Raw genomic sequence first — 27,860 nt, forward strand, 5'->3', positions numbered from 1 at the left:
TCCCTCATCAAGCCTATATCAAACTAGGTTATGTTCATTTTTATTAATTGTGCATGTTCCTCTAATTAGCTAATGAGAGACAAAAAGCAGGTTTAGAGTAGAAAAATGCAAATGACTCTTAGAAAATAGCACAAAAAAAGTAAATGGCAAGGCTGAGAATCATCCTTCATTGAAATGTCAGAGATAAATGGCTCAAATGTCACATCAATTAAAACGGGGGACAGTTAGTAGTTCATTAAAGAGAGAGCCATATTGCACCGTCGGGTACCGTTGCCAACCCTTACTATCTGGGGCAGACTGGCAGCGGGTCCAGATGGCACGGAAATCCTCACAGATTTCAAAATGGTCTCTGCAGGGGTGGCGTTTTCTCCCCCCGCTCCCATCCTCACCGCTGAGATGGGGTGTGGGCCACAGGCCCATACCGGCCTACACATTCCAAACGGAGGCATGCAGAGAGCTCAAGGCTCCACAGAAATAAAAATTAACACGGCAGAGGCGAACAGACACTTAAAAATTACATGATTGATACCACACTTTTTTTATAAGTGTTTTGTATTATCCTGCATATCTTGATCAACACTGCTGCAGGCAGAATGAAGCAAGTTTGTCTACTTTAGACAGTACAAAACTATAATAAAAGTATCAAATTGTGCTGTTTATAATAACATGGTGACTTTATTAGCTAATAATGCATAAGGGGTTATTGGTTATTGCTCTCATATAGATGTAGTTTATCTACAAACACTATGCCTAGGATTCTAAATCCCTCACAGAGAAGCTGTCACTAGAGATGCAGCACTGTATAAATGTCTTAGATAAGCAGAGCGATAACTGTGTTTGATATTAATGCTAGAAATATGCATTATTATATATTTTTTCATAGTGTGTGAACATCAAGCAAATCAAATACATAAATCACTACTATTACAAGTCTTTGGTTTACTGTGGAGCCCCCAAAGAACCCCAAATCCCAACTTGAGACCTATTAGAGGAGTCTTCTATCACATCTATAGAGCACAACTCCGTCCCTGGCAGGGGGTGGAGCGGTGACTTTGTACTGGCCAATTAGGGAACAAGAGCGGACTTTCCCGTGTTGTGATTGGATCGTTGGACCACGCTGCTAGAAGAAACAGGAAGTGTCATTTGTTCACAGGAACGAAGATTGAACATTGCACTGTAGTCGGAGTATGAAAAAGGCATCAGTTGTAAGCTACAAGACTAATTAATGCAACTAATTGAACTATAACCCTCTTTTAAAAGTAAATTTAGCTCTGCAATTGCTTCTTGTACTAAACATGGTCTCTGTTCGGATTCGGTTAGAAACTTTACTTAATTTTTGGACATTTTAAGCTCGGTAGTTAAATTGAAGGTGTGTTTATGAAGGTTTAGGGCAAATACTCACTTTCACAGATTACATTAGATATCTTGCGTGCTTCGGCATAAATTGTGTGATTTATTTATTTATTTTTAAACGGCACATGTTGCATTTTCACACCTGCACAGTCACGGTGAGCTTTCTGCTCAATTAATCACGCAGGTTTGACCAGGAGCTAGTCTAATGAGAAACCAGTCAAATGATTGACGAGCATGAGGAGTCTGCCAGCCATTTTTTAACAACACAAGCTGCTTATTGTTTGTTGTTCCTCACCGTGAAAAGCTGGGTAAACATCAAACATCCGAGCAGTCACTAAGTAGACCGAGTGTTACTGCGCCGAAATACGGCAGCACCAACAACACGAAGGACATTATTTTTTAATCAGCGCAGGCGATTAGCAAAGACCATTATTGCCAAAGTCCATTATTCCATTTTGCGAGTCTATTTGCTAAATGGCAGACGGTGTGTCCAACGCTTATCCAAAGTGCACTGTACCATTGTTTGGCTCAGAAAATTTCTCGCCTTTATTGTCAGTTCAGGCAAACCCCTAATGAATACAGTGAGAGCTGCAAGAGTAGAAACAAGAAAGTTGAAGCAGACGCATTTGTGATCACATACCATGACAGATGTGCTGGTAGTGGTGTGCGTTTGTGTAGGGGGGTGGGGAAAAGAGGTAATCTTAAAATAAAACAAACAGACTTTTAAACCTAAAAAAAAAAAAAAAAAATACTAATCAGTGCAAAAAAAAATTATATTGTTGTCTTTCAGTTAGAGTTTTTTCTATTATCACCCGGCGGTTCACATAACAATAATAAAAACAGTCTTGAAATTGTTGAAGCTCACACTCTCAAAATCAGTCAATTGCTTGTGCTGCCTGACTAACAGTGCATAGCTTCCCAAAATTTTGTTTGCTGTCCCAAAAGACAAAGACTTTGAGAGACAAGTATGGTCGAGGTTGGAATCACAAACAAGATCTTTTTTTTCCCAAGCTAAGAAAAAAACATAGTAATGTTTTAGGATAAGCACTTCAACTAAAAAAAAAAAAAAGTAAAAATAATTTCAACATATGAAAGGTGTTTTAGTATCATATCAACAAATAGTGATATATTGCAGGGCAATTTTGTTTTATATACAAAAGTATATATTTATTTTGTGTATAAATCTATTATTCAATGCAATCAGTGCATTCATCAAAATTAAGCAGTGCAACCGGGATGTAGAAACTATGGATAATTTGAGTTTAATCATATTCTGAAGCATATGTTTATATATTTAATTTAAGGTTTAAATTATGAAAAAAAAATCAAATATATGTACAGCTTTGTTTTTTTAAATGCTGAGAAGTTGAAAGCAAATGATAAGTATTTTTTGTATCATTTCAACTTTTCACATCAAGGTTCTTGGAAGTAAAGGTTGCTTGCAGTCAATGTGACCTTTATTTATTATAACCCCCATCTCTCAAAATCTCACATATAACATAGTCAATCATCTCTCAGTCCCTCAAAGTAAAAATAAAAAAGGAACTGCTGTCTGGTTATTGCCAGTATCCATCTCAGTCGTCAGAAAAGCTGCACGTTTTTGCTGTTGTTAAGGGCTGGAAACCAGAATCCCATTGGAGTTGCACCCTAAGGAACAAATTTAATGCTAGAAAAACATCCCGGCCATCAACCAAAAATGACGGATTGAAAATAATGTCGAGCTATCTTGGGAATCCCCCACCAGACAAGGGAACAGACTGCATTGTTTTTCTCATTTATGTGATATATAGAACAGAAAGAGAGGAAAAAATGGGCGATTTATTGGTTAGATAGGCGTATTCTATTCCATGCACAAAAGAAATATTTGAGAATAATGCGGGGATCAAGTCGCATCATGACATTGTTGGAAGGCTAGGTGTTCAGATATGCAAGTCATCTTCTGTTGGTGGCATGCTTGGTTTTCAATAGATCACTCAATGCAAATTTTCCATGGAAAATTGTGAAAGTTGCCGCACGAATATGTCAATAAGTGCGGTGTAATTTGTTCTTCATCGGCAGGGCAGCGAGATGAAGAAGCAAGAGGAGAGCCGGTGCACTCAGAAGACCATCTCATTGCTGAGCCCCCTGGGGACGATCCAAGTCAGTGGATGTGAGAATGGTGTGCACACCATCCAGATCCTAATGGATGTCGCACCTGCTGAAAGGTACTGTACAACAGCCGGGCTGGTGACGTGATAAACAAAGGTGTGAAATTTACAGGCAGACAGAATCCACTCCTGTGATGGAGTGCCACCATTCCTCATTGGAAGCAGGGCATTTTTGTAGATCCCACAAGAAATATCCGGGAGAAAGTTGGGCAAATATGAGCAGGCTCTAGAAATATGAGGGGCACTAGAATACTGTTGGGCTCGAAATTAGATTTCTGATGGCATGTGGTTGTGATTCTTCCTGCAGTATATTTGAAATTTCAGAAAAATAACTTGTTTATTACCCTCAAGGGAGTTGATTAGAAATGATGTCTGGGAGGTCAGCTAAGGCCACAGGGAGTGTGGACTGTTCTCTCCTGTTTCTTTATGTTTCATTCAAGTTGTATGCAGTAGTTTGGAGTGTCAACTGACACTCAGAAATGTATTATGTGGTTGCATTTCATGGCCTTCCCATCCCTCAAAATTGTCAGAATATAGACATTCTTACTGAAGCGACTGAAACTGATTAAAGTCAGCACTAATAGGTACTTATTCCTTAGTTTTAAAGGTCCACGTCCTACATCTTAGATTAGTTTTGATTAGATTGAAATTAAATATCCATGTTTCACAGATTCACATTTGATAAACTTGAATGATTTGGGAAATTAAACCATTTCAAATGCATCGGGATAAGAAGTTATCCCTTTCAAAATGTCCGTTTAAATTCTAATTTATGGAAACCCATTAATGACCTTGTATATTACACCTCAACATGTGTTTCCTCCTCGACTGTCTGCTATTTCCCAAAATTCATCAAGCAGCAAAAACACTCCACTTGTTGTTAATGAGTTGAAGTGAGAAAATTAATAATATGGAATTTTGATTATGGAAGATGTCCTGTAACCATGCGCGGGCACCTTTCTCCGTCGACTTGCGAACGGGGTTTAATTTGTGCGTTCAGGTTCAGTAGGAATATGCAAATGAATTTAATGATTCGCATCACTAGATCATTTCTCAGTTTAATATCATTTGCGATGTCGGTCATAAGTGGGAGCGATCGCATCACTGTCTATATGTTCTCCAAGGTGTGAGCAAGAAATCGTTAGGAAAATGTTTAGATCTTATCTTGGCCAGTAGAATATGCTGTCAGTGTTGTAGGAGATGGCGAAGCAGAGCCACCTCAGATATGTTGAGTTACTCTATGTAAACAGGCATTAAGGGAGGCGAGATAAAGTGACAAAATACCGGCTTATCTTCGCAACCGGCTTTCCATGTAGATCTCAGAAAAGCCTGGCTGTGGCTGTAATAGTTCAGATCAGGCATTTCCATTGATTTATTTATGACATACTAAACAAGGCTCTTCTCAGCTTTGGATGTGGTGTTGCACAGGCTTAGGAAGTCACTATGATAAATGACCTCTAAGAACATATTTTGGATAAGAAAATAGATAACATCCATGCATAAAACAAAGAGAGACCTACAGTGCATTTACAGGTTTACAGAACAGTGCATGCGTTTTTTTTGTGTGTGTGTGTGTGTGTGTGTGTGTGTGTGTGTGTGTGTGTGCGTCTTGCCATGGCAGCTAAATCAACACCATGGTGGGTCTGAATCCCTTGCAGTGTCAGGTCAGATTTCTTCTACCAAACAGGAAAAGTGACATATTTGTCCTGTTGCATAATTGACTCTGTTAATTTAACAACTGTATCTGATTAAAGCAATTAAGTGGACAGGCAGCCACAGTAATAAAGAGACAATCGGGACCCCAATTTTATACCGTTGTGCTGCTATTTTGTTTGTACCTTTAAAAAACGGTGTTCATACCATATACCTGAAATACTGAATGCCTTTTTTAAAATTATTTTATTATTTTTTATTTATACTCTTGTTAAATTGTCATAAATATTAAGGATGCTGTTATGTGGAAGTATAATTAGGATAGACAGGACTTAATTACTTATTATTACTTATTATTTGTACTAGACTTATCAAAATAATCAATATTTTCATACAATAAACATAGAAAGCAATTCTTTAAGGATACTCAGTTTCATCAAAAGCTGTAGAGACACATTTCCAACTCCCAAAGTTGGAAATGAGTAGGAACTGGTGACGTAGCAAATAGGCTTGGAGAAGAGTCTTTTTGACTATCATTAGCTGAAAAGGCAAAGCGTTGTCCTGAGGTATTTTGTGGCAGATGAACAGGAAAAGGCAAAGAATACCAACAAGCCATGACGCTTTGCTGCAGAGCAGGAACTACAAGAGCCTCCTAAAGGCCAAAACTCTGATGTTGGAGAAAGATTAAAAAAGTTCAGTAATGCTCACGTATCTGCAACAATGAAGGAGTGAACATGCCTGATGGCATAACCTAGTATTGTTTAAAATATTAGCAACATGCCGATAGCATGTATGTTTTACATCAGATTGTGTCTCCCCATTGAGATGTGTTTCCCACCACACAATGACTCCATCCTACCTTGTGCATAGTTTCGTACCCAGTGGAGTGGTTGAGCGAGAAATAAAAGTCAAACCGACCAGTTTACGCCCGTCTGGTACTCCTCTGTTTCAGTTGTAAACGAATTAGCAGCTAACAGGCTAAAAATAAACAGCAAGCTTAAAGAAATGTTAGATCCAGATTGAACCAGACATTTTAAGTAAAAACTAATAAGAGCTTGTGGCAACTAACCATGCCGAGAGAAACTGAACAAGGTTGTTGAATTAGGATCAGATCCTTGGTTAGATTAAATGTACACATTCCATAGAACAAACAAACAAAGAAACAAACAAAAACTGCTATTAAATATTATCTCTTCTTCTGTTTTTCTAAACAGGAAAGTCACATTTTTAAGTGTTTATTTTCTAAGTAAATGCTAAATTACCTATTGCCTAATGGTTTTGTCCTAATTAATCCAATATTGGCCCTACATATAACTTTTATTTGTTAGAAAGAATACAGCAACACCTCGTACCAGAAAAGTAAGGTACAACATAGTGAAAAAAAAAAAGTTAGGTGCTGATCCGTTTGTCTCTTTGCATGATGCCCTTTTTTGGGCACGAGTTGGAGCTGACCCCCGCAGGACATTTTGTAACCACGATACCTGCTTTGAAAACCATCAATTGGAGTTCGTTTTCTGTGACCTACTCTTAATCTGCTGTAAAGAAATGTGCAGTCAACTCACCCAAGGATCAACACCAGAATAAATTAAAATTAAAATATTCGCGAGATTTAAAATAGGTGCTGTTTTGAATTGGTGATGAGCCATACCAGCAACAATGGTAAACAAAGGAAAGCAAATAGGACAATTATAAAAGAGGAAAAATAATAAGATGAAGGTAATACTTTCAAGAATACTTTTTGGTGTTGGAGCAGCTTGAGCACAAATAGAAAAAAGCATTTCTGGCATTGATAGACGGATATTGATAAATGCCATTATACCTACCTAAACGCCCTTGAAGTATTGCTTACACACCGTGACCGTCAGCTCTTTATAATAGAAATGTCTCAAGCCCCTTTTGCTTCCTAACTGATCTAAGAAGCATTTCCTGAAATCAGCCTCCTCTGCCAGTCTAACGACAGCCCTGAAGGCGCCATCAGATGAACAAATTCATTACATCTCAACAACCCCTGTTGGGGCCTTAACACACCAGCCTTCCTTTTAACCATTTTTACCCCTTTTTAGTTTGTAGCATTGCCTCGGCAGTCACAGAGAGAGAAAAAAAAAAAAAGGTTTGCATTTTGTTTACAGGAGATTACTGCTATCTGAAATATGATTCTTCTTGCCTCATTCGCACAGAGCACAGACATGCAATACAGAGGAAATCATGGAGCACTTTTTTATTAGGGTGAAAAATGAAAAAAGGTCTGGACTCCTGCCCCGAGACATTTTGTGAGCATATTATTTTACAATGCTTTGATCAATTTGTCTGTCAAGCTGGCTGAGATGTGGGGGAGTGGGAAAAAAGCAATTTAGCTTGTGAGGTCCTCAATAGAAATGTACTGCAGGAGCCGGTGTATGACATGTTGCATTAGAACCTGAGTAGCCTTTATTGCCTGATAATGTCGCAAGGCAATGCTGATATCAATCACCCTTTAACAGCCGTATGTGATGTGTTTTTATGAAAAGAAAAAAAATAAAGTATGAAGCATTTCTTGGAAAATAATTGATTTAATTCTGAGCTGGGGGAATTCTTGTTTTAACGACATAAAAATGTTGGGGAAAAAAAAAACAAAAAAAAAACTGGCACAAAATGTGTTAGAAGCTAAAAATTGTTAAGAGCAAGCTCTTTGCATAAGCCTCTATAGAAAATTGTAATTAATTTTACACGGATAAACACTTCTCTCTCATTTGCATATAGATATAAACAATATATTTGTGCATGCGAATTCCCTGCACACTCAGGTCATGTGATCAGCCTAAAATCCTAAGTGGCTAAAACCAAAATTATCATTATACTTACCAGGCCATAAATCCCCACCACCAACCCCCCTCCCCCCTTTTTTTCTCTGACACAAAGCCTTATAAATCTGTGTCTGATTTTTTTCACATTGCACATTGTTTTTAGTTAATGATTTTCATCTGTTTGTTGTTGCTGTGATAGCGGGGAAATGTACCATATGCTCCGGCAAAAGACAAATGATTAGCAAATGAAATTCTGGACAGCTGTCTGACTGAAAGCGTTTGGTTGATAGCATTCTGCTACCATAATTAGCTTAAGCTTTGGGTTAATTAACTTTCTACCTGGATATGCATAATAATAGCATTCTGTAGAAAGCCAAGGAGCTTTCCAGTATATCAGCTGCAAAGGCTTGCTTTTTTATTTTTTTTATTTTGCATTTCGGCGGCATATTTCAATTTCAAGAGGCGATTTAGCTCGGGAGCATCGTCAAATATTGTAGATTTTACTCCCCAAGCCAGATAATTCTGAAACAATAGGAGTGCATTATGTGGCAGAAATGCCATTTCTGAATGCAATTAAAGAGGATGAAAGCAATCACAAATTTTTAAACGCCTTTGTCTAGCATGAGGCCTACTTAAAAAAAAAAAAAAAAAAATAACCGTCAAGAGGAGAAAAGAGGCAGGAGAACCCCCAAGTCCTTCTATAAGAGGCCTTTGAGACTGAAGTGAAGTACAACAGTAATTAGTCTTTTGTATGAATTTGCTGGCCATGGTCATGATTAGCTAAGCATATGAGAGGACTGCAGGACTGCACTGTTCTTAAGGAGGAGGGTGTTAAAGTCTATTTATCACCAGTTATCCTCACAGCTTTCCATTATCACCGACAACACTGGATGGGGCCTGAGAACAGCCTAATTGTTCTGAGGTGGAGTGTTTTTGTGTCAAACCCGTCACCCCAGTCGCATTGGCATTCATAAGCAGCCAGACATTTTCCATCTACCCTGCTCTAATACCCAAGCTGTCACAACAGCTTTTACACACTACCACTGCTGGTGTGAAATATCTGAGGTGATGCATTTATCGTTTTTCTCACACTCGTGTTGTGTTGTGAATCAATGTCCTGCTTTGCGCTGAATAGCGGTATGGTAAATGTGTTTCCCTGGTTGGGGTCTGTTTACATGATGTGCTCACACGTCGAGGAAACCATAACCACAACTTATTTTCCACTACGGTTCCTTTCTGCATCTGTTCTATTTAATTTGACCAAAGGCTTTGCCAGACCAATTTTAGGATGTGCTGTGTCCTGGTAAACTCCCTTATTAGATTTCAACCAAATCTCGCAAACAAGTCCCTGAGATCCACTTGGAAAGATAACGAAGAAAGTCTGAGCTTGGAATGAAGATTTAAAGGAATAAGCAGAGACAAAAGAATTGTGTACAGTATTGTTCTTTGCGGTTGAGAAACCAGAAGTACAATCATTGTGAATATGTTGCTGAAAATGGATATTATTATGGCAATATCAGTTACAGTTGACCCATTTTTGAAATTTTTTTTTTTCTTCCTTTTTTTAAATATGCTTTTACAATTTCCAAAGCAGTCTCTGTTAGCTTAAAAGTTCCTAGGGCAATAAAAAATACACACAGGGTGTGGTCATTGAGGGAAGTTAGGGTCCAATCCCCTGGCCAAATACATTATTGATATACACAGGGTCAATGAACGACAGTTGAACTCTCATAACTTACTGAGCTACAAGCCAAACGCATTCCTTTGCGGTTGCAGTATTGCACACATTGATATTGCGATGACAACTGTGATGTGATATATTGTGCAGCCCAAATATTAAATAAGAGTAATATTGTAACTGTAAGATCATCTTGTATTTTTTTACAATACAAAAAAAAATACAAGACTTCTTTTTTTTATTGAAAAAGTCTTGGAGCTGGTGGCTTAGACCAAAAATATATATTTTCTGAATCTGCTGTCCTCTGCCGTGTTTTTGCTTGTGCACTGACACTTTTCTGAATTTAGAGTACATGGATAAAGCTAAAATATTGGAATAGATATTTGATTTTAAAAAGTGTGTGCATATCACTAGACCCAAAATACATGCACTGAGAAGGGTATACATAATTTTTCAACATGCCACCAGAGCTAATTTTACTCCGTCTGACTTGGGATAACACAGATAACACAGTGAGTGATTGGTGTTGAAAAATGCTGACAAACCTTTAGTTCACTCCATCTTCTTTTCTCCATCATCACATCAGCTTAACACAGAAGCTTAATGTTCCCTAAAAGGCAGACTAGCGATAGCCGGGAGTCCCCTCTGGTAAATTTATATTTAAAAGTAGCTGCTATATTTGGACATTTTCGTTAGGACTTTATGAACTTTATTATTTCATTTTTCATCTTTGTCTAGCACAGTCTTTCTTTGTCTAAATACACTTTTGTGTGCTAAATAAACTGCTTACATTTGCAACTAAAATGCTTCGTCATACAAACCGCAAACTGCTGAAATATTGAATGAAATCATCAATAAAGCAGTGGGGAGACTTTTTGACGTACTCCCTTTAGAAAAGATATATGAATTATTCATTGTGTAATGATATTCAGATGATTTTTTTTTTTTGTTCTATTTTTATGACCGCCTCAGAATATTGTTTTGCATGTTTTGAAGTGTAGTACTCAGCTGTGTATTCATTAAGGTGCTGCTCCCACTGGCCCTTGGACCCATCTGTGCTCTATGTTTGTGCCCCTGTCTCCTGGGATCCTCCCAATCAGGCTGCATGTGCCATTTCCTGTGTAAACCAACACCTGTGCAACACACTACCTGTAAACCGCCCCACGCAGACGAGACACTGACATTCGCTCTGATAAAATTCTGCAAATGTTGTGGTTTTCCAAAGCAGAACCTCCAGGGTGAGCCCAGAAGCCAAATGAGAGTTGCCGCTCAGAACTAAAAGCAGCTCCTGCAGTTTTTGTTCCCCCTCCCTTTTCCCCGCTGTCGACCGTGAAGTTTCTCCAACATAAGGCAAGTTTGTTTTAGAACTTGATTGGATTCTGTATCTGCAACGCACAGAAGTGTATAGCGTGCGACATACCACGGCAATATGCAGAGAGATGATTCCGCTCTGACATCTTGGAGAGGAGTACGAGTCAATTATGCCCAAGTGTTGTTATTGCTTATCTTCCTGTGGCACCAAACAAGGATTTAGTCAAGGATTTAGGGGTGAGGGGGCGGCGGTGGGGATCATGGTAAGCGGTTCACAACAAAACACTCAAAACTCTTGGGAGCGGGCACTGATTTAAAAATAAATTACAGAAGACGAAGCGCTAACACTCAAGGGCCCTCAACAGTGCTGGCGTACACAGGTGAAGATTAGCCTCCTCCCTAATCAGAGGAACAAGGCAGTAATTTGCTCTGAACACAGACAGTAATTAGGACTTGGTGACACTGGATTCCCATAATGCCTTTGTGCTTGACGTGGTCAAATTTTGACAGAGGCTATCCATGCAGGGTCACTGTCCCCTCAGTCTCCTGGCCCTCTTCAGCTGAGTCTCTAAAAGGTCCCTGCAGTTACAGGGGATCCCTAATGTACTTTATGCCTCCCTCACTGGCTCCTTACCATTCGGGTAATTGGAATCTCTTACTGTGGCACTTGAGAATAGAGGCTAAAAACGCTATTTGAAACTGCTCAGTACTCTGTTGTAGATAAACATTGCAGCGTTGGGGTGTGGATACACTACATAATGGAGTAAGAGTTAAGGCTCTGGTAATACATGCCTTCACTGACTCCTGTGGCTAGCCAGCTGGGAGAAGACCTAATTGTTGTGTGCTTTGTTGCCTGCTCTGCAGTATTTCACCACCACCTTTATGTATTGGATTGAGCGCGCGGCCTCTTCCGTGGACATTTGCTAATAAGAGTTGCTGGATATCAGGAGAGCAGTTTATCTGGCCTAGTTGTTTTTATTTCGAAACAGCTGAGCACAAAACGTTCTCTCTTTCTCTCTCTCTCTCTCTCTCTCTCTCTCTCTCTCGTAGCAGAATAGGAAGCCTTCCTTAAAGCTTACCAGTACTGAGATAGGCATCTGATCTCAAATGGTTGAACGCCCTGCATCGAGCAAGTGGCTTACAATTGTATCACACCCTCTTGCTCAGAGACCATCAGGATCTTGACATTCATAGAGACATGCTGTATTTTTTCTCCCTTTTTAGACAGTCATTTTAGGCTTTTTTCATGCTCTCTTGAGTCTTTGACGTCTCTGAGTTAAGTATCTGCAGCTATAAGGCTGAGGAAAAATATTGAACGGCTCTTGGCCTTTTCTATTTCATCCTCTGACCCGCCATGTTACCCATGATCAGTGAAGGAGAACTCTGGCAGGCTGTGTCAAAAGTGACAGCCGATCGAGTCGGGATGAGCGCCATCACGCTTCAGAGGATGGAGGCTTCACTTTGGAGTTTTTCCCCTTTTTTGTGCGATACACCATTACACCCTTCGCCAGATTCCTTTCAATTAGATCTTGTGGTTAACCTGTTTCATTCTTACGTCTGTAGCTGATAGAAAAAGTCTTACTGAAGTCTTGTGCAAGTGGAGATGCCAGATGTTTCAAGGAAAACTGACAATTTTAATGCCAAATATTCTTTTTTTCACATTTTTCTCTTTGTTTCATTGATTGATGGAATAACCTTCAACATTACATAAATGCTCAATTCATTCTTTATATTAGAGTTGGAAAATAGGTGGAACTCCAGATGACTCCCACTTTACGCAACAATGATTTATGGTAATTGGAAATTGATTGTGACAGGAGCACAGTATTAGAAATTTTCTCAAATCGCTATCTTGTATCAGGGGAAATATTCTTTTTAGTGCAGCAGATCCTCTGCTAGTTTGGAATTAGTTTCTTATTTCCTTACCTGTGATTGAATAGAAAATGGCCAAAGGACACTAAAGAAGTATGATTTATGCAGTCAAAAGATAATGAAAAAGCAGTTCTACTTTAACTTTGTTTGTACTGTTTATTTCAACTGAAATGCAATTATTGAAGCATTTTTTTTAATCACAATCAAGCGCAAGCTTGTTACCAATATCAAGGTACACCAAAATATTAAACAGTTTCCAAACTGCTGAAGTTTTCTTTCATGCTAGTCTTTCTTGCATCATTCCTACACGTTGAAGTCATTTTAATGAGATGTCATAAAATATACTGATGTTAACGATGTTTTTTTTGGCATGCATGGTGCAGCATCACTCCACCCCTCCCCCGCCTCACCTGTTGCTTTGCATTGCTGGTCAGCTGGTCAAAGGATGGCTAGTATATTTTTTCAATGGGTTACAAAGAATTCATATTGGGCATTTTGTAAATACTTCCTTTCTGAAAAACACAGACAGTTATGGTGTACAAACTGCAGAAGGACCACCACTTAACCCTGTTTATAAAATCATCATAGTTTACAATTCCATTGTATTTTATTGCAATGAGATATTAACATCTATAATTATTTGTATTTAACCAATAAATATGAAATATGAAACAAGATGAAGTTATGCCCTTCTCAATCACAATTAAATAATATATGTTTTGTCTTTACAACAGTTACATCCGCCTTACAATTGCTGTCCAACTTCTCCATTAAAAAAAAAAAAAAAAAAAAAAAAAAAAAAAAAATATATATATATATATATATATATATATATATATATATATATATATATATATATATATATATATATATATATATAGTAAGTTTGACTTAAAACTTACTAATTTTAACAGGTGCTGTTACATAAAAATGATATCTTAGTAAATATCAAATATAATAAATATGTGTCATTATTTTGTGATATTGCGATATCAAGATAATTTTACTCAAAGGTATCGTATAGTAAGAATCTCAATTCCATCCATGTATACCTTCATTACTTAAGCAAAACAAGGACAAAGTTTGTATTTCTTACTTTATTTCAGAAAATAATGCCAAATTTCATGTAAAAGGCTCGGTAATGTGCCAGTCTGGCCTCTTTAAAGACCATATGACGAGGGTTGACTTGTGATGCACTGAAGCGTCTGGAAATGTTGCAGGAGCTCCATCTTCCACAGCCCATATGCTCTTTAAAAACAATCCCCCGTTGCACCGGGAGGTGACAGACTTCAGCTCCACTGATGTTGTTCCTTTTTCACTTATTTATTTATATTTGCTTTTGTTTACCAACCATAACATGTCCTGCATTGCATTAAGTTTTACCACTGTCAACGTTGTGTCGCTGAGGCAACTTTTAAAGCGAAAGGCGGAGAGGAAAAATTAGCTACGGTGACAAGTCTGAAGCGCAAGCAGAGGAGGGGGGTCAAAGGTGGCAAGCCTTAAGCAAAGGTGCACCAGCCTTTGTCCGGTAGATTGTAAGGGCCTGCAGGTCCAACAGGAACATTTCCACACACAATATCCCCGAGCTGTCAGTGTGCAGCGTCTGGAACATCCTCTCAGAGAGAAAGAGGAGATGTGGAGGGGTAGAGGAGGAGGTAGAGGTGGGAGGATGCGAGTTGGTGGTGGTGGGGTAGAAAGGGAACGGTGGCCTGGAGATCCTAGCCGAGAGAAAGTAGGCGGGGGGGGGATGAGGGTTGGTGTTGGGGAGCCAAAAGAGCTGGTGTGGGAGGATAGAGAAATAGAGAGGGGGCGAAATGAGGAGGGAGAGCTGGGGGGGGGGAGGGAAGGGGAAGGGAAGGGATAGAAAGGAGAGACAATGACAAGTAGGGGCTGGCTGGGCACTCACCCATGCCGACAGAGATTGCCATGAGCCATGGCCATTGTTTGAGCGGGTCTCAGCGCAGAGCCCGCTGGTGGGTTTCCGAGTTCTCCACCGCTCGGCTATAAACTGCTGCGAGGTTTATTTAGAAATGAGAGTATTTACACCTTTTACTGTATTTACACCCACTGTTAAACGGCACCCAGGAGATTTCCATCACACAGCCACAAACTAGCAGGCAGAGCGGCCCTCTGAAAACTGACCTGCTCAGTCATAACACTCCAGTAAACCTCGGCTTCACATGTCCAATATAAAACGCTGCTCAAACTGTGACCTGCAGAAGTGTAAAAACACTTTAGGGCCACGTTGTTACGGCAGGCGGGAGGGAGACAGCCTGTGTGTTTAACAAAGTAAATGTCTATTATTAATACCGTACAGGATAAGCCAATTTTAAAAAAAAAAGGGGGGCACTTAAATGGCGATATTATTTATTTATAAGTCCTGTACACCAGTTAATGGAATTGGCGGCCTGCTTTAGAATCCGCAACACAGCTTGAGGTCCACTTTGGAGTAATGCACATGCTAAGAGAGGACCTTCCCAATAGGGTCTTTAAGTGTCAAATATGGGTCAGCCTGCTTGCCTTGACCTGGGGGGTGGTCAGCAGCAGAGAGAAACTCAGCTGTTAAGTGATGCCAACTCAACCATCGGCAAATTCCTCCAAGCATCTACTCATGCTAAGATGCACGTCCAAGTGCAGTGCCGTACTGGCCAGCTCCGGTTTGTCCAAAAAGAAAAAATAAATAAATCCATTTATTCTTGTCATGAACTCTAAACAAAGCCCAAGCAGAGTTGAAACGGTTGTTAAGGCTTCTAACTTTTCCTGACTATTTCTAAAACTCCCCTTTTTTGTTGTAGTTATTTTTGAAAAACTATCCGTACTGCTTCACAAACTCTGCCCCTTGTGATTCCTCTTTCACTTTGTGCAACACACATACACACACTCTAAATCTGTTGTGAGAAATTTCTGGACTTCTTCATGTTTTGTTCCACTTTTTTTTTTTTTTTGCTTGCTGCTGCAGTTTTACCTGCTGCTTTTACAGTGGGTAAACCTATAAGTGTTAAATACCTTACAAAATATTCATGCCATTGTCATTTATTGAACAAAGTAGTGCAGATTTACACAGTGGAAAATGAAATAATTATTTTTTCCCCCCCATGTCATACCACTCATTCTCAATTACAAACAATATTTCTGCATCATTGTTGAGTTTAAAATTAATTGACTGACAAGAGCACCTTCTCTTGCATCCTTACTGTGTCCGAAATTTCAGAAAATTGGAATATTTAATCCCATTACCTTTTTGTAATTCAGTTCTTTTTCTTAACCCCATATTTCTGCCTATTACGTATAAAAAACATGTTTTTTATTGGTCTCATATAATATCCAAAGCCTAAATGTCATGTTCTAATTAGTTGTAAGTGGAAAATTATAATTAACAAAACTATGGGTTTGAAAACATCAGTCTGTGTGTAATTAATCTATACCTCGTGTTTACTCACTGAATTGACTTTCTGAAATAATTAAACTTTTCAATAAATACAGTGAACCCCAGATATTCGCAAAGGTTAAGGACCATAATCACTTGTGAATGGTTAAAATCTGTGATTACTTGAGACCCTCAAAAACGCTTATAACTGCCTATTTTCATCGTTTAAATAAACTCTAATATGCATAAACTCTCTCAGTGTAAATCATCTTGGCAGTACAACAGAAAATAATATCTACACTCTTCCTTACTTCTGTTCTTGAGGGCACAGCCAATCAGAAAAGCACAGCTAATGGATTGGCTGTTTAGCAAGCACCAGCCAATGGCTTATCAAGTAGCAATGTGTCCAGTTATTTGAGCTTTACCTTTTCTTTAGAATATTTTAGATATGCATTATGCACTAATATATCTATAGTCACCTTAACTCTATTCCAATATTCTAACCCTTCCACCTTATTTAGCTGAAAATAAGTTGTAAAATAAGACTCCAACTTATTTACAGTGAATAAGTTGGACATCTTATTCGCTGAACATCTGTGTTTAGGTGGGGCTCCACTGCATTCTGATTTATTGAGATTCCCTTGAGACACAAACAGGAAATATTATAGCTGTGTTCAGCTGTGTTTTTCTTCCCACCATTCTTTTATAAAAACAGATGTGTGTAGCATACGCGTTGTAATTGTCCAGTCAACAGATTCTCTCACCTGGGCGATGGATTACTGCAGCTCCTCCAGAGTTACAGTGGAAATCTTGGCTGCTTCTTTAAATAATCTTCATTTCACCCAGACTGTCAGTTTATGTGATCGCCACGTTTTGATGGATTTAACAGAGCTGTTTAAAGATGTTGAAAGCTTGGGATTTGTTTTCTAACTTTATTGCTGACCTATCTGATGTGTCCCTTTGTCTTCATTATTCTGCTTATTCATCAATTCATCAGAGCACAACTGTGATTAAGCTACACACAACTGGACTCCATTACTGATTAGGCGACTGCTGAAGGAAATTGGTTACTCTGGTTTTTCGTGCAGGGTGTCATATCCAAGGAGGAATTGATTCAAATTCACACCACACTTTTCAGATTTGTATCTGTAATAAAAAATGTAAACCTCACAAGTATATACTACTATGCTACTATCCAAATAAAACATACAAGAGGTTTGTTATTGTAATGTGACAAAAAGTTCACGTGGTGTTAGTACTTCCTTGGCAGTGTACAACTTTAGATTTTAGGCACGTCTCAATTAACAGCTTAAGTTTTATTCTGCATATAATGCCATCTTCCATCTGTGTCGTACGTTACTGCACTCCTGTGACTTTTTTTTTTTTTAGCACCGTTCAAGCAAAAGCTGGGGTGGTATGATTGCTCCTCTGATCCCCATCTTACTTCCCTTGTCCTGCCTTACATCCCTCCCAGGAGCAACGAGGCCCCCCTGAGCTGCGTGGTCACCGATAGCCCAGCAGAAACGAGCCCCGAGATGCAGCGCTGCGTTGAATGGCTCCAGGCGTACTTCACCGAGCCGCAGACCGCTGGGAGTCTCCCGCTCCCTGCCTTTCACCACCCCGCCCTGCAAGGAGGTCTGTCATGGATAAATATTTGCAGAGCCGTGACTGGGATCAGGCTTTCACTCTTAATTGTCAGTTACATCACTTACACTCACTGGCTCACTGTGTTATAATGAAGTATTTTATGGCTGAGAGGGAGAGTGGAGGAAAGTGGGTGGTGTGTGTGTGTGTGCGTGTGCGTGTGTGTGAGCGGTGGAGAGAGAACAGAACACAGAGCTGTAACTTGGTTCAGTAATCTGTGGCAGCTCTTACCACGCGTGTTAGTCTTGGCAAGCTTTTTCATGATTCTTGGCACATTCTTTGAAACTGATCGAATTCCACTCTTGACATTTTCAGACAGGAAGCTTTCTTTTCTTTTTCTTTCTCTGTCTTTTTTTTTTCTTTTAGATGAGAACATGTGAATGGTGGTAAAGTTTGAATGAGCTTATTGTTGGCCTGATCAGTCACTTAGGGTGTGTAAAATGAAAGCGGCCCAGAAAACTGGACAATTAGTGTTCTTGTAGTGGGAAGTTGTGCTTGTGGAGTTCTTGATAGAGAAGCTGAAGGACAAAAATGAAGAATGAATTATCTCTGGTGCTTTTCAAGACAATGATTTTGTTGCCTAACAAACTTTTAAAATCTGTGCATTCAGGTATTTCACTTACTTCACTTACCTTGAGCCACTTTAACACATGAATATGCATTGATTTAAACCTCTCCATTGTATCTAACATATGTTTTGGGTCATTGTCTAGCTTACAGCCTCCAATAGGTTTTATTGCATTACTCTTCTTGTTTATGAAAAGCATGTCACAGCATGATGCTGCCACTGCAAGGATTTACAGTTGATGTGCACTGTTAGTTTTTCACCATACATAGTATTTTACATTTACAGTTATTGTTCCTTCAGTGAGTAGTTGTGTTTGCAAATCAAATTAAGTGACAGAAAAGATGAATATCAGAATTTTTTTTGTTTTGAAGACACATTAATTTTGTCACATGACAAACCTAAATGTAGACATCAAATAAAAAGTCAGTGCTGTTTTCACAACAACTAAGAATCTTTTTTAATGTTATTTTACTGAGGCGCTTATTATATTTTAACTTAAGGCTTTTCAGATCAGCTCACTCAGCCCCACATGCACACATACATGGAGAAGAAAAACCCTAATATATGCATTTAACAATTGTGGCTCCCTTCCCCTGCAATCAGGCCTTAGTTGCTCTCTAATTTCATGCAGATTTGCGGTGCTTGAGTGATGGCATTTTCAATGAGCAGGTACTCCGTCGAGACCCTGTATACAGCTATGAGTCCCACGCTCCCGCAAAGGCAATGCAGAAAATACATCAGGACCAATTACGATATCAACTTTCAGTGTGATTCCCTTCGCCACCAAGTGCTTGTGTACCAGCCCCGGGCTCTTTCAAATCGCATCTCATCTGAAAGTCTTTGGGGTTTTAATTAAATTTCAGGATAGATGGAATTCTTCATTAGTACCTGATCTGAATAGGTGATTGTGCCGTGTTGCACCTCTTCCCCCCACGTCCCCCCTGCTCGTCTTTTGTTTTGGGGCTCCGTAAAATACAAGGTTTAGTCTCTCAGTAGTCAGAACCAGAGGCCAAACTAGTGGAAAAATGTTAAATGTGTGCATCAGGAGTATTTGTCTTTTGAGGGTAAAGAAAAAAAAAAACACACATATATATAGTTTTTTTTGTGTGTGCAAAAAATTTATGAATTGATTTTGCCTTTATGGAGCATAAATTTCTCCTTTAACAAGTCATGCTGTTGCCACCAGTATCCAAGAAAGAAAGGGGTATAAAAAAAAAAACAAGTATAATCAGGTCATTACAATCTGTGACAACCAACTTTTGTTTGCTCAGTTATCTTTGGGGAGAACCTGAACGCGACAGCGCTCTCGCAGCACTTGTCATGTAATATTGAGTTGTGACCTTCACTTGAAGTGTTGCCATGTTTATTTACACATTTCTGACAAAACAAGCCACTTTTCATATTAGCTGTCACGGCATACCTGAGAAACAGAGGTGACATGAAAGGAGATTCAAGGCGCAGTTCCCTATATCGTCTGACTGTCACGCACAACATCACACGGAAGTTTGGCCAACAGGGGTAAAGGAATGGTGAGAGCATCCGCGTGTTACGCTCAGTTAGCTACAGCGTGTGTGTGTGTGCGTGTAGGTGTGTGTGTGTGTGTGTGTGTGTGTGTGTGTGTGTGTGCGTGTGTGTGTGTGTGTGTGCTCGCATTTGCTCCCTCAGAAAACCACAGACGTCTACGTGGGTTCTTAAAATGATGCATATTCTTATCTCATTAATTATACATCCATATGTAACAGACGAGAGGATCTTAGTCTCGGTAAGCGGCACGGGGAATGTGCTGGGAGGGGGGCCAGGCAGAGGGGAGGCGGGGGGTGGGGGGGAAGGGCGCTCTTCAAAGCCCAAATGACTGTGTTCCTGCAGGAGCCTGAACCTCCCCCTGTGCACAGCGCAGGGCGAGATGAGACACTCACCAGGACTCGCCCCTGTGATGTGGAGAGGAATTAGGGAAATGAACGTTTTCAGAATATCGAATAATCAGAGAATCATCAGCACCCCGTCAGCCTTCAAAAGTATGGATCCCTTAAGACTCAAGAGACACTTTGACTGGGAGTCAAAGTCTTCCCTCCCATTAGACACAAAGGATAATGAGGTAGCTGCATTTCCACTATTGTCTTTTTGCTCTCTCACAAGCATGTAAGAGGTGACTGTCAGCTGGAGGTCGTCTCTCCAAATCTGTCATTAGCGGGGCTGATGGAAATCAGTTTACAGCTTTCTATTTTTCCTCCTCAAGATTGCTCTCGTATACAAAATTATGAGCAAATCAATCATATATGTCAATATCCTCATAATCACTAGATGCGTTCGATTTTTCTCCGAGTAAATCTGTCTCTGCCTCCACAGCAGCCCCATCACCTGGCCTCACTGCAGGTAATGACCTGTGACATGATTATGGGCCGCGTGTAAACATGTAAGTGGTTTCCCTCAAGTTTTATTTAAACAATTGACATCACTGCACTCTGATCTAAAGAGGGTCCTGACCTCAGACACACCGTATTAGGCTCTTTATGAAGTATGGGGCTGGGGGACCGCTCTCTGAATCACTGCTGGTCACCTTGGGCGACCTGCATGAAGTGTCTGTCACAAACACTGATGAGGGCAAAGTTCTTTAACCTCTATATCTGCAGATGAAAGAACAGACACTTGTTTTCCAGCCTTACCTGCTCTGAGAAACAGGATTCGTGCAGAAGTGTTAGGTGCAGAGATGGACCGGTCAGGCTTTTCTTGGCTTGATGCGGATTCCCTCTTTTCTGCGAGGTCTGAGCCGCCAGTTTCAATGTTATTTTAATCCTAGAAATATTTCAAATAAAATTTCTCAGAGTAACTATGAAGCAAACTGAAAAAAAAAGAAAAAAAAAAGAATTGTAAGATTATACATGTTTTTGCATCAAAGTAAAAAATACTGTAACCTTGATGTTTGGCTAAACTCCGAACAAAGTGTGTCAAAGCACATGTGCTTTGACACACATCATAATAAAACAAAACAATAATTAAACAAAATATTTTATCACATTCCACAGCTTCTCCAAAGTAAAAAAAAAAAAAAATCCAGATCCATTTCAAAACTGGAATGTCGTGGAATTTTGTTGAATGTGTGGAAATAATTTTACAAGCATGAGTTTCTCTAACCTTTCCAATGATGTTGCATTGAAGTGAGTGATGGAGAGACTGTGTTGATCACAGAAGCTTTTTTATTTGTCTGGATCTGACACTTTATACATTTTCCAAAACTGTCACATACATGTCAGATCTTTTGTGATTGGATTGCAAAATGAATTTGGTGGGGAAAAAAATAAAAGTCCTTTAAATTTAAGACCCATTAGTAGCTCCTTTTTTTAGAGGGAACTGTATATTTACATCTTGCTTAAAAGCAAGGATTTTCAAAGTAGTTAATAATACCAATCAATAAGAAAGTTTGGGGAGGTGATTTAGTTATGTAGCCAAAGTTTAAAAGCAGTTTTAGTTGACAATGCCATGTTAAACTTCCTCTTTAACAAATCAAAAATCAGTTGTGAGTAGGATATTTCTCATAATACATGTGGGTTCTTAAATCGAAATCACAGTGGTCTTAAAAAGCCTTAAAATGAACTTTCTTAAACTTGTTGAAACCACACTTTAAGCGCGTTGTAACTTGTTTCCAGGGCGACACAGACCTTGTTTTGTTTGCCCGAAAAGTTTGCGTCAGCAGGGATTTGTCGTCACCTCGTTCTGGGCAGACATTCGTCTATCCATCAGTGACAAAGCGATATCAGTATTCACCGCAGACATCACGAGGCCAAATCTGAGCTACAGGAGGGAGAGTGAAAAGCATAAAAAGGCAAAAATTTTTTTTTTTTTTAGTGGGTGTATCTTATCTCCTCACAACATTAAGGCTGTCTGCGTAAGAGCCCGTCATCTCGTTGACAGCGTGATTATTACCTGAAAAATTATTAAACAGTACCTACGGGCCTTGTTCAAGACAAAGAACTCACATGGGTGTGCATCAATCAAACGTATCCCCTTTAGGTTTTACACTTATTCCCCCCAGTTTAGGCAAATTGCCTTGTTCGCGTGGCTTTGTGTAGCAGAGAGTGACTATAAGGTAGCAAGGGAGCCTGGGGAGCAAAGGATGTTCGCTCTGTAGAAGAGAGACAGGGGTGTGACATGTTTTCACACAATGCCAATTTAGAGGGATTTCACATAGATCAGTTGTCATGTGCTCTCTTAGACCATATAAATGAGAGAGAATGGGAGATCACTAATTGAATTTTCATGGCGGCGTACATGTGTATACTAGATGAATTTCACCCAGTCTTGATAACGAGACTATTGTTCCCCCTTCTTGTCCTGTGTGCAAAAAGAAAAAAAAAAAAGAGAAAAGTGTTTTTCCACTCGCTACACAAGCTGAGTGCATCGGTGTCTCAAGCGTTCGAGACGCTTCAAATACTTTTCCCTTTTCTTCAGCAATCGGAGCTAGACAAACATGCCTCTCAGTCGCTGCCCGGTAATACAGAAAAAAAAAAAAAAGATAATACTGCTGCTAAAGTGCTAATGAAATCAAAGCCGGTAATATGGTCGGTTAAGCTGCGGATGATTTGAGGAATTCCGCCATTTAAGTGAAGATGATATAATGAATCTACTCTGAATAGAAAGCAATTAAAAGGACAAATTGGTCTGATTAACCTCAAAGTCATCCCACTGCCACAAATGGTTTTTGCAACATTCAAATTATTATTATTAAAAATCTGGAGCAGATTTGCAGTCTTTTTGGCCCCTCTTAATCCTTTTAAATGAAGGAGCGAACTTTTTTAATTTTAGCTGTGACCTTTCCGAAGCATAACCTAGATTTTTCTGCCATAGGAATAATTTTCTCACGTCTGCTTGTGTAGCATGTTAATACTGGTTCTAAGGTCAAAGAGGGGAGACTTCTTCGTATTTAGTTTTTAATGAGTAAGGAATAAAGAGAGACAGACATCCCCGTATACAGCAAGTGTTTTAATCGGGCATATTCACACTTTCTGTTTTGATTAAAAAGAGTTGGGTCGGCGTGCGACGCTTCCTCGTGTTATCAAATCTCCGCCAGATTTAATCTCACCTTCTCTTTTCTCTTTCTTTTCTCCCCTGTCCCTCTGCCGCGTGGCGAAGATGCCTTCACCAGCCGCGTGCTGCAAGTACTTCTGAGGGACGTGAAGTTTGGAGAGACGGTCTCGTATAAGCGCCTCGCCGAGATGGCGGGAAACCCCAGAGCGGTGCGGGCGGTGGGAGGGGCCATGAGGAGGAACCCGGTGAGTGTGGATGACATTGATTGACAGGCTTCCATCATTACTTAATTTATTCAAGCCAAAAGGGACAAAAATTGTTTTTTTTTTTATCATGAAGCTATCTATTGTGAACAGAATGAATAATAATTATATTTAAAAAAATGGTTTGTTAATTATTTCTTAAAAATTTACAGAAGGTTAAACATAGAAGTTTGCAGCTATTTAAAATGAAATATTAATAATTAAAGAAACCCAGATTTAATAATATATTTTTTGACATAGAAATTTTCCAGGAAAGATTATGCTGAAAATTTTCCTTTAGACATAAAAAAATGAAGTGCTTAAAGTTATTAAGTCCATATTTAAGGCGCCATTTACAGGTAAAAAATGAAGAAAAAAAAATACAGGAGTTAAATCATTCTTATTATGTGTGATCCACATTGTTAACAGCAGATATGGAAGTTGTCTAATTTTATTTAAAATACTGTATAACAAACCCATTTCTTATTGTTTTTACAAAACACCTTTAAATTATTACTTTTATTAGATGTAAGCACAAGTATAGATTTAAAATCTATACTAAATACTGAGTTTAGTATTGTCTTTAATGGACTTTACTGCAGAGTAACATTGAAAATAATGGTCAATTAGACATGGCGCTCATAAATGGAGCCTTCCAAAGGGTGATTAGCAGAGCTCCTTTCAATTCCACATGACGACTTTTCATGTTTTTGTTTTTTTTTATGACTAAAAATATTTACAAACAGGCAAATTTGTTTTTTATGGTACACAAGGACAAAGTGAACTAGCTGACCTTCCTTCAGAAAACAGTAACAGGTGGGGGAGGAGCAGCGTATTAGTCTATGCAGCTGGAAAGAACTCTGGTCACTCCAGCAGTTTCTCTGGCATCCCATCAAAAAGGCTTTTAACCAGAGGAGCGGTACGATTGACAATTTCTGCATTTTTGAGACTTTGAAACCTCAACCGGGCCTGAGCTCAACGCTAACTGGTTCTCAGACCCATTGTTGTTGTTTCAGCTGTCTGCTGAGATGCCATTTACTCAAAAGCAGTTGTGTAAAAGTTTTCCACAATCCAGGATATTGAATCTTAAACCGTAGGTGAGTTCCATCATATGCAATCGGCACCTCCCGCCGAGAGCGGCCGAGGAGTAAAACTACCTACAGCACGGTGTTTTTATTTTTTATTTATTTTTTAAGCCCACACCTTTTTGTTCCTGCTCTCTCCTGTCGGTATCGTTCACCGCAAATCTCCCATTCTTGTAGGAAACCTGGTCTGCATCGTTTTACCCACAAATCCACTGTGTACAAAATGAAAGGCCAGAGGGCAAGTGGTGTGTCTTCTTTTGATCAGACCCTTTGATCAAAGCCTGTTTAACTCTGCCCATGTAGTGCTGTGGGCACCACCGGTGTGCTCGGTGAAGGCAGAGAGCACTTCTTATGTTATCTCCTTATATGTTCCATAAAACTCCACGTCGAAAAATTGCGTTGATGCTCCGTTTTTCCGCCCGCTGCGGTTTGGAATTTAAATTTGCAGAAAGAAAAATTAAAACTCTGCAGTTTCTCCTATCAGAATTAGGGGCAAAATCGCACAGTTTGGCTCTTGATGCGCCGCATTAAATTCTCTATATACTTTACGCTTTTCAGTAGCCAGTGGCAATACTGGTATATAGCTGTATAATAGTGCTCAGCCTCATGTTTTACAGACATTTCTTCCCTTTCGCCAGGGAGGCTGGGAGCCTGAGCCCTTAGCTCCTGATTCAGATCCAGAGTCAGATTGTCAGTGTCAATTACTTGTCAGTAGCACTGCTCCACTCGGGCTTCAGCTGTGAAAAGCTCAGTGTGCTCAATCGATCCTCGCCTCTCTGTGGCACTTCTTCACCAGGATTTGAGTATTGATAAGCCTGGCGTAGTGCTCTTTTTCCCCCCTATGTGAAGAGGCAGATCCGAAGGCCTTGAGGGTACCCCGCTCTCCCTCCAAACCCGGGGAACAGTATTGATCCGAATACGCGAGCAGTATTTCTCTGTCTGCAAGGTTAATCTGGGGGCTCAGAAAGTTTTATTGCTGTTGATATGGAAGAGGGTTTAATGATGGATTTTAACCGAAACACACACTGCTTGTCCAACTTTTCGTATGAAGGGAGCGAGAGTGGAACCATCCACTCGGCGCACAGCTCTGTTAAATTAGAGGGGATGCAGCCAGAGTGCAGCGGTGGTTTGGGATGTTTTTTTTTTGCTTTGTTTTTTTTTTTTTTTCCTGTTCGTGCAGCTCGAACAAAACGAGGACATCATTTAGAATATTTTAGAAAAAGAGGCGATTCCAGCGGTTCGCTCCGACGATTACCGCTTTTCTTGTTCCGAATCCACAATGATCGAAGTGTTTTAGGCTTGCTTGTTTAATCTTTCTCCAGCCATTTAGTTTACAAAGAACTCGGGACCCCCCTGGCAGTCGTCTGCAACAAGAGTAAACGCTTCACTGACTTCCTCTTTTTAATGATCACAGGGTTATCAGATCTTAATGTTGACACCCTCTCGATTGAATATTCATCCTGCTGGTGTTTTTGCCCATTAATTTTTGATTGCTTCTTTGCTTTTCACTATTAAAGAGTAAAAAAAAAAAAAAAAAAAAAAAAAAAAAAACATTTATACCCTAAGACTGAGCCATCATCCTGAATGTGGATTCGCACAGGATCAAACCAAACAGTTCTGGTGTGGCACTTTGTTTTTTTATGCAGCGAGAGAACATGAAAAGTGCAAAATGACTCAGGAAGGTGTAGTTCATATCCTCTGCACGTCGAGTGCTATTAAGTCACACGTTCTTGAATTTATCATGCGCACCTGCTATCAAAAATTTTTAATTATTGATTTGCCGTGACTATAAATGCTAAAACTGTGACCGAAAACCTGCAATCTGTGGTTATCTGCTTTTTTTTCCTTTAATATTTACCTTTTATTTCCTAGATAAAAAAAAAATGTATCTATGCAACTTCTTTTTGTTTGTAAATCAAAATAAAAAAAATAAAAAAAATTACTGATTAAAGAAAATCAACATCCAGCTGTGAAAAGTTACTCTGACATGAGGAAGTGTTGTGAAATTTATGAGAAAAACAAAACAAAACAAAACACTTCTATTCCCTCGGAGCGTCACACTTCTCCCTGCCCGTCTGTGCCAGGTTCCTCTCCTCATTCCTTGTCACCGAGTCATTTCCAGCTCTGGACAGAGTGGGCCGTACATGAGCGGCAGGGGCGACCATCTCAAACAATGGCTGCTCACCCATGAGAGGCAGAGAGGGGAAGGCTGAAGCATGACAGAGCCCGACTGTCCTTCATTCATTGCGCACACACACACACACACACACAGCACACGCACATGCACATGGTTGTTTTCTTTTTTTTTTTCTTTTTTTTTAAACACAAAACAAGGCTATAAAGTTAGGCATCTTGGCACAAACTGTGGAACAACTGGAATTACTTGGAAACACTCACTATAGTTCTTTCTTTTTTTTCTTTTTAATCTAAGAATAGAGATGCTGCATTGTTAATGCGATACAGAATTGTTGCAGAATTAGATTGTTGCAAAAAATAACTTAAACAGAGAACAGTAGGAATTACAAACATATGCTCCCGTGGGTCCTCGTTGCGTTTGCCAGATAGTGCTGGAATGGTTTTTCTAAAGCATTATTATTCCCTTAAAAATATGTCTCTTGCATTGTTGTTGTTGTTGTTGTTGTTTTTTTTTGTTTTTTTTTTCTCTTCCTTAGCAGAATTACTCTTTGTACCTCTCGTCGGTTTTTTAATTTCCTGCCAAGTGAATGCTTTGTTCGACATCCAGTGATAAAGGCTCCGAATTTTATGGCTACAAAGCTTTGTAGTGAAGCATTTGTTTTGTCTTCATTTAGATCTCATTGTTTGCTCTCGCCTTATAATCCACCTAGAGTGGAGAAGATGTCTCATGCGTTATATATATTGTACTCTTCCTCCGTTTCGACATGTTTAAATAAACACATTTCAAAACGACAAATCTGCTCTTTTCATCAGTTCCACTTTGTTTAATTTCAGCGCTGGTCTCTTATAAACTGCTCTCGGTTCGGCTCGTTTTTAATTATGCCGCGTGTCTGTTCTTCCCGCGCTGTCTGACTTGTCAGAGCTCCTTCTTTTATTTCTGAGTGGGCTTTTCCATTAGAGGGCAGTACAGAACGGGGAAACAGAAAAATCAACATTTCA

The 27,860-nt window shown here is 39.4% G+C and overlaps 1 protein-coding gene across 2 annotated transcripts; it reads left to right on the plus strand.

Annotated features, from left to right (window-relative positions):
- The first annotated feature begins 1,028 nt into the window (after positions 1-1,028).
- mgmt (O-6-methylguanine-DNA methyltransferase) lies at positions 1,029-27,657 on the plus strand. Of its 2 annotated transcripts, XM_088012974.1 has the most exons (6): positions 1,029-1,205; positions 3,412-3,557; positions 17,639-17,799; positions 23,504-23,643; positions 26,086-26,087; positions 26,779-27,657. In XM_088012974.1, exons 1-6 carry the CDS (start codon positions 1,188-1,190, stop codon positions 26,936-26,938), a joined length of 627 nt encoding a protein of 208 aa, XP_087869100.1. In that variant the 5' UTR covers positions 1,029-1,187; the 3' UTR covers positions 26,939-27,657. The 2 variants fall into 2 exon arrangements, with proteins under 2 accessions (XP_087869100.1, XP_014836238.1); XM_014980752.2 differs by lacking the exon at positions 26,086-26,087 and having other exon boundaries at positions 1,032-1,205; positions 26,810-27,657.
- The last annotated feature ends 203 nt before the right edge of the window (positions 27,658-27,860 follow it).

The sequence above is a fragment of the Poecilia mexicana genome, unplaced genomic scaffold (assembly GCF_051168715.1).
Source record: "Poecilia mexicana isolate PSO_F unplaced genomic scaffold, ASM5116871v1 scaffold_15, whole genome shotgun sequence".
Taxonomy (NCBI): Eukaryota; Metazoa; Chordata; class Actinopteri; order Cyprinodontiformes; family Poeciliidae; genus Poecilia; species Poecilia mexicana.

Excerpts from the sequence above, each read along its gene's own strand:
- mgmt (XM_088012974.1), top strand. Across the intron at positions 3,558-17,638 it reads GATGTCGCACCTGCTGAAAG|GAGCAACGAGGCCCCCCTGA; the intron begins GTACTGTACAAC and ends CATCCCTCCCAG. Across the intron at positions 17,800-23,503 it reads CCACCCCGCCCTGCAAGGAG|ATGCCTTCACCAGCCGCGTG; the intron begins GTCTGTCATGGA and ends CGCGTGGCGAAG.